The sequence below is a fragment of the Phascolarctos cinereus genome, unplaced genomic scaffold, assembly GCF_003287225.1.
Source record: "Phascolarctos cinereus isolate Bilbo 61053 unplaced genomic scaffold, phaCin_HiC Scaffold_4;HRSCAF=312, whole genome shotgun sequence".
In the NCBI taxonomy this organism is placed as follows: Eukaryota; Metazoa; Chordata; class Mammalia; order Diprotodontia; family Phascolarctidae; genus Phascolarctos; species Phascolarctos cinereus.
In genome coordinates this window covers 109,405,586-109,412,422 of record NW_027555847.1, presented here as the reverse complement: position 1 = coordinate 109,412,422, position 6,837 = coordinate 109,405,586, and the positions used below count along the sequence as shown (strand labels likewise).

General features: G+C 31.1%; 1 protein-coding gene across 1 annotated transcript in view; it reads right to left on the bottom strand.

Moving 5' to 3' along the window:
* Positions 1–629: 629 nt before the first annotated feature.
* Positions 630–6,837, bottom strand: part of ZDHHC21 (zDHHC palmitoyltransferase 21) — a 59,955-nt gene continuing 53,747 nt past the window's right edge. Inside the window, exons 9-10 of the mRNA XM_020969756.2 lie at positions 4,884–4,927; positions 630–4,372 (exon numbers count right to left, since the gene is read on the bottom strand). Coding sequence (XP_020825415.1) covers positions 4,240–4,372; positions 4,884–4,927 — 177 coding nt within the window. The 3' untranslated portion in view covers positions 630–4,239. The remainder of the gene's footprint in view (positions 4,373–4,883; positions 4,928–6,837) is intronic.

Here is a 6,837-nt window from a genome sequence, read left to right as displayed (position 1 = left end):
AACTGTAAACAAATGATGATTATGTCTATAAGTGTTTTATGTGATGTTCCTAAGCACTAAAATTCTAAGTAAATTCTAACTATAAATCAATTCTCAAACGGATGTTTCAAACCTACACAAGCTATGGCTCAATAAAGTGAGCCTGGTAACTTGGTCACACAGCAAACACAGAGAAAGCCAAGAAAAAGAAGGAAAAAAAATCCCAGAGAGATCAGTAATGTTGCTAATTAATATTAATGCCGTATTATCCTCTGTAACAACATATATTTTTAATCACTGATACAGAGTAAAATCTCAACACCTATACATGCAAAAGCAATGGCATACCTAAAATTTGTTTATACCACCATTATTTAAAGTAGTTTATTCTTTCTACCTAGGAAAGCAGTCAGACAAAAGCTCATGATCCTCATTCAGAAATAATGGAGTCGACAAATACATAGCTTGTGAAAACTAGTAATCTGTGTAAAAGTGACCTGGAAAAGTTTAACAAATATAAGTTGTAATTAACATGCCATCACTAAGTCATCATTGACATGGCATTTTAAAGGCATTAAATTTAACTCTGCCACAAAACAACTTACTAAGTTAAAAATATTGAAATTCTGTTCATACTCAATACCTGTTACTTTTTAAAGTAAACGAAGCTTTCTGCAGAAAAATAACGATTAAAGATTTAATTGAAATTTTAAATTCTTTATGTCTACCAAAATAAATTTTTTCCTGCGTAATTCTTAGGCAAAATAACAGATTTCTCATAACAGAATGCTGGTTTCTAAGTATTTTTAAACTAAACTTGAGACATAACATACCATGAATACTTCAGTGAAGTTCCATATAAATATGTAAATGCTAAGCTAAGCACTATATCTTACATAAGTAAATCTGTTTGCAAGTAAAAAACAAAGATAAGTTTTGTTCCTCAGGAGGCGTGGTTTCCAATTTTTAGAACACTGGAAAAAGGTAAAGACTTTATTTTCCACAACCCCAATGACTTTTCTGTGGCTAGTACCTCCTTTGACACATTCTATTTAATAAAAAATGAGGTATTTCTAAAGAATTACTTTTATGCAACATGCAGAGTCTATCAGCCACAATACTAATGGCATCATATCTTTTCCACTGTCAGTAATTCTTTTCAGTTCTCAACATATTTATTGTTTCAATATTTATATAAAGCTCACAATAAATTAATTGAATACTAAAGATAAAGGTATTAAATGGACTGAGATGCTCAATGAAAAGACAAAACTGAAAAACAAAATAAACTCTTATTAGACATATGTAGCCTTTTAAAAAGAGATTTAAAAAAATTCTTTAAATATTTTTAAAGCATTGAATGCCTATACTTAACAATTTAACTGCAGCGTCAGTATTCATCTTTAACTCAAATAGATTTATCAAACAAAATTAATGAATAGATTATCCATGTAGCTCAAAAAGAAAAATCATGATTGTGCCCATGTAATATTAACTGAAAATTTATAATGAAAATTTACTAAATAATAATATAAAATATATTTAAATGAGACATAATAACTTATGAACTGGAAACTGACATATACATACACACATTCATTTTTTAAAGACTTTATGTTTTCCTTATGTACTTTTGTTAAAATTTAATTTTCCATCACTGAAAAGATTTGGTTTCTTAGTTGTCACAACCAAAGCAAAACAATAAATCTCTTGTCAATAAATTTAATTTCAACAGTTAGCCAAGAGAGGGCGCATAGAGAACATCAGAGTTTGTGCTCTACCTTGGAGACCGTTCAAGTTATTTTCTCTAATAGATGAATATCAAGAATCACAGGATAAATGTGTGCTAATTGGATAATTTGGGAATGCTGAAAACTATAGCATTTGCATGTATTCTTTATGTGTATATATGTAAAATATACATATATTGATATGCAATGTATCTGTCACTGAAATAAATAATATAATCCCTTGCCTGGTCCTTGGATTTGTGTTCCATGGGTCTGGCAGAGATAGTGTAAGGCCAGGGTAGTGTAGTTATATAGACAGAAGAACAGGGAAGAAGGAGGAAAGAGTGAGAGGTCTTCCATTTCGCGCTTTGAATTCTATTCTAGAACATAATGCAATGCTTATCTTCTCTACTCTGAGTCCCAAACCCAACCAGCCCAAGCCCTTGTCCTTTGAGAAGGCAGTGATGCTTTGGCTTCTTCACTTTAATATAGAAGTAGGAATGGTAGCTCTCTCCTAGGCATCTTCCTGGGTGGCTCCCTTCAGTGTACAAGGTACAAACATAACCTACTTCCTATATTTGTGAGCTCTCCAAGAGGACCTATTGCTTCCTTATGGTCCTGGCTTACAAAGATCTGTTTTACTGACATTTATGTATTGCCTAGAACTGGCTTCACATCTCCAAGTGTCCAATTATCAATCAGGTAAAATTTGTTTAGCATATAAGATGTAGAGAATCCTGATTATGTGCCTGGTTTCACAAGAATTTTGTATTTAAATAGTTCTTGTAAGTGATATCTTAGCACTTGGCCAGGAGCAACAAGGTTATTTTTTATATTAAACTATGTACCCTGTCAGCACCAATAAATACGTTCACTTGCTGCTATTAAATATTTAAGTTTTTTTAAAACACTATATTCAGACCATGAAAACATGATGCCAATATTTCTTGGGCTCTTACTCTATTACTACAGAATATTTTTAAAGGTTATATACAATATCTCAAAACAATGTCTATAATAAAATTTCCAGGCTATGCCAAATTTCTGTTTCATTATTTCCCAGATGTGATTACCTGAACAGTAAGATAAGAGAAAGCAAAAAACTAACATATTAGAAGGTAAACAGGTGGAAAATGCCAAAAACCTCCAATTTACTCTGTAAGTAAAATGTGATTTTTTAAAAGTTCTGAATGCTATAATAAAATAGATGAACTCCTCAAAACATGCTGCCCATTTACCCACGTATTCTCTATCTTCCAAAAATACCATCATTATGATCCCATTTTAGTTTGGTAAAATCAAAAAGGCTAATATAAATTTGCAAACAATTAAATTTCCCTAACGATTTAAGGCCATCTCATAACAGTAGCCATTGCCAATAAAAAGGGACCCCAATAACAACAAAATAATATTTAAGCCCTAATTCAGTCGGCCAATAAAAACTAAATTTCAATTTCATTTACTGACACCAGAAATTGGTTACTTATCTGTAACAACAGTAAGTGTATAAAAGAATACCTTAAAATATTCCACTGGTCAATATTCTTAAATATAAACACTCAAAAAGCAATTCTAGTTCTATCAGAAGATAAAAGTTGGAGTCTATTTTTACACACATATATTCCTCTATATACTATATATTATATATTAAAATCAAATGGACTTTTCAAATGTATGAATCCTAATGTGAGAAAAGGTAGAAATGAAATTATTATAAATTATTAGAAACAAATAAAGAAAACAAATCTCAGTGGAAAACAGGAAAATATACGTATTAGTCACATATTTCCTTTGGGTCTTTGCCCTAAACATCTTTTATCAACATAAGAGTGATAATCTCAGTAGTAAAAATGTGTAGGTTATTTTTTTTCTTTTCTTGAAATGCTCTGCTTAAAAGATGAGAATCTTAAGTCTTTCCTTTAAAAGACTTTTTTTTGGGGAAGGAAGTAGGAAAAATATGGAGGAGACCATTAGGAAGAAATTTGCTTCTTATAAAATACACTGCCTGTTTTCAGGGCTTTGCTGTATGGTTAATATCATGCAGTATAAAGAAAAAGGAGGCATTAACGATTTACAATTACATCAGAAAAGAAAATCTGCATAGAAGGTCTGTTTAAAAAGAAAACCCTGAAGAAGTTCAGATCTGGTCATACGGTTTGAAAATACAGAATTTAAGTAAACATCTGTGATTTTGCACAAAATAAAGTTACTAATAGCTTATACTAAAAAAAAAACTGTGTACAATTTCATCTCAATCATTACCTTTTGAGTTTAACAACAAATGAGTTTAAAGAAATCCCTGTGGAAAGCTAATGTGAAAGTAAACACGCTTTAAAACTTAAATATAGATCTTGTATCAGTCCCACAACAGGATCAAGATCACTATTAAAATAAAGCCTGGGGCACATTATGATGCCTAAGATTGGTGGGTGGATTTTAATTGACTTGAAGACTGTCATAGTTCTATTATCATAAAACCTGTAACGCATTTCCAGCATGGAGGACCCATCTGTGCCCACCATCCATCTGTTTAGACGTGATTGGCAAAATGGTAGGGAACTCTCAGTGGTTGCCTCTGCCTGAAAGGAATGAACCACAGGATCTTCCAACGAGTGCCAAAAACTTCTGAGAAGGTCTGCTGCCATGGCTTTCGGGGCCTCGATCTACAGAAGACAGCATTATTAGTGAAAGACAGCACTCCCATGGTGCACTTCAGTCAGCTAAAACAATGCAGGTTGGCTGGGGATCCATTACTGGACTCTGATGAATTGTGTCCCAGCATCACAAATACAGCTTTTCTTTCATTATGGCATGCAGCTGAGACTTAACTCTAGATACCAGATATTGTATCTGGGTCGTCAATCAACCGAGGGCAACTTTTGAAGCAGAGGAGAATCTCACGATTAACAGAATGCATGTCAACAACACAGTAGCAACTGTCTTTTGATGTACTTTGGGGACAAAATAATTTAGCTTACTTTGGTTAGATAAAGAACAAAAATCATCAGTATTTACTCTGTATTAAAAAATATCACAACTGGAGGGCTAGAGATATGCTTCTCTAGCTCAGACCTCAGGCAGGGCAGCAAGAAAAAGCTGTCATTTTATCTCCACGTGCACATTTTCAAACTGCTAGTCCTTTAAATTTTTAAAGATGGAAACTTTTATACTCACATTTCTTCACAACAATTTGACATCTTTTCAATAGATGTTGTATCCTATAAGAAATTTTGAAAAGTAAAATTACAAAGTACTCATATACGAAAAAGTTTTTTTTTTTATCCACTATATATATTATGTTTTTGTTACCTTTAAAAAAATTGAGAGACTTAAACCAATTAAATGCAGGTCCAAAGATTTTTTAAATGCTACCTATTCAATGTGAATTTATTTAAAGAACATAACTAATAAAATATGATTACAATCAAATAGCCACATAAAAAGACTTAAGACATTTCTAAATCTTACATTATTAAGGTATAATCTCTTACTAAATTTCCTCTCTGAATATTGTTCTAAAATTATAGGAATAAAATGTGCTTTCTATGGAAAATAATAAGTAGGTATAATTTGAGAAATACTATAGCTGCATTTTAAAAGAGAAATTGTAAATAAAATTATAAAGAGATAGTTAACAGTAAAAATCTTAATAAAATGAAACAAAAAACTCCTCAAACATCTATTCAATAATTGGTCAATCTCAGAGTTATATAACACTGATAATATGACAGTCAATTTTGATATAGAATATATCTTACTCCTACCTGAAATTTATTATCATGGAGTTATAATACATTTTGTTCTGTGCCATCAGGTAGTTCTAATAAATATTTGGAAAAAAGTTCCCTCTAGGAGTAAATAGATATCACATTCTAGGTATGCAAATTAATCTGTATTGGCAGTGGGTCTATAATTAGCCAGATGAACTATGATAACAGGTAATTTAAAAATATTTAAATAAAATATAATTATCCTTTACAGTAATTTTTATGGCTTAAAGAGTTATTTTATTTCATTAACTGCTACTACAAACTTCTTTGGTAAAGCAAAGTATATTTCCCTTACTCCATTCTTTGTCACTATATCCTCTGTAATAATTACATTTAAATATTCCAGCAATAATATCATTCTTTTAAAATGATAAAATAATGTATTTAAAATTCAGATGTATTCTTTCTAATTCTCCTTCATTTACTCTACAGTGGGAATGCTTCTACAACTAATGTGTTTAAGACTTGGTATAATGTGGACTCTCCAACCAAATTTTGCAGAATAACACAATTCAGCAACAATACACGAGGTCACAATACAAAACTCAAGTTTTTCTATGCAGTTGTAAGGATAATTCCCCCCTCTATCTCCTTCTAATACAGTACTCATAAAAAGACCTTTAACTTTCAGAAGCTCTTTATAAGAGGCAAGTATACTAACTAATAAAATGGAATTAACTGCAAAAAAAAAAGTTCTAAGATACTTAGCTTCTCATAGTTAATACATTATCAGCACACACCAAGAGAGAATCAGTATATTTTTTAAAATTATATTGCTAAATATTTCCCAATTACATGTAAACATTTTAACAATTATTAAAAAAAAATTTTAGTCCCAAATTCTCTCTTTGCTGCCACACCCTCTTGAGAAGGCAAACAATTTTATATTGATTATACATATGAAGTCATACAGAACATATTTCCATATTAGCCATATTGTAAAAGAAAAGACAAATTGAAATAATAAAAATAAAGAAAAATTTTAAAGTATGCTTCAATCTGCATTTAGAATTTATCACTTCTCCCTCTGAAAGTGGATATCATTTTTCATCACAGGTCTAGGATTACTGTCTTAATCAGAGCAGCTAAGTCTTTCACAGCTGATCATCCTTACAATATTGCTATTACTTCATACAATGTTCTCCTGGTTCTGCTCATTTCACTTTACATTAGTCTTCCCAAGTTTTCTGAAAGCATCCTCCTTGTCATTTCTTATAGAACAACAGTATATTCCATCACCTATTTCTCAAATGATGGGCATCCCCTTGATTTCTAATAATTGCCACCACAAAAACCTGTTATAAATATTTTTGTACAAATAGGTTCTTTTCCCTTTTCTTTGATCTTTTTGGGATACA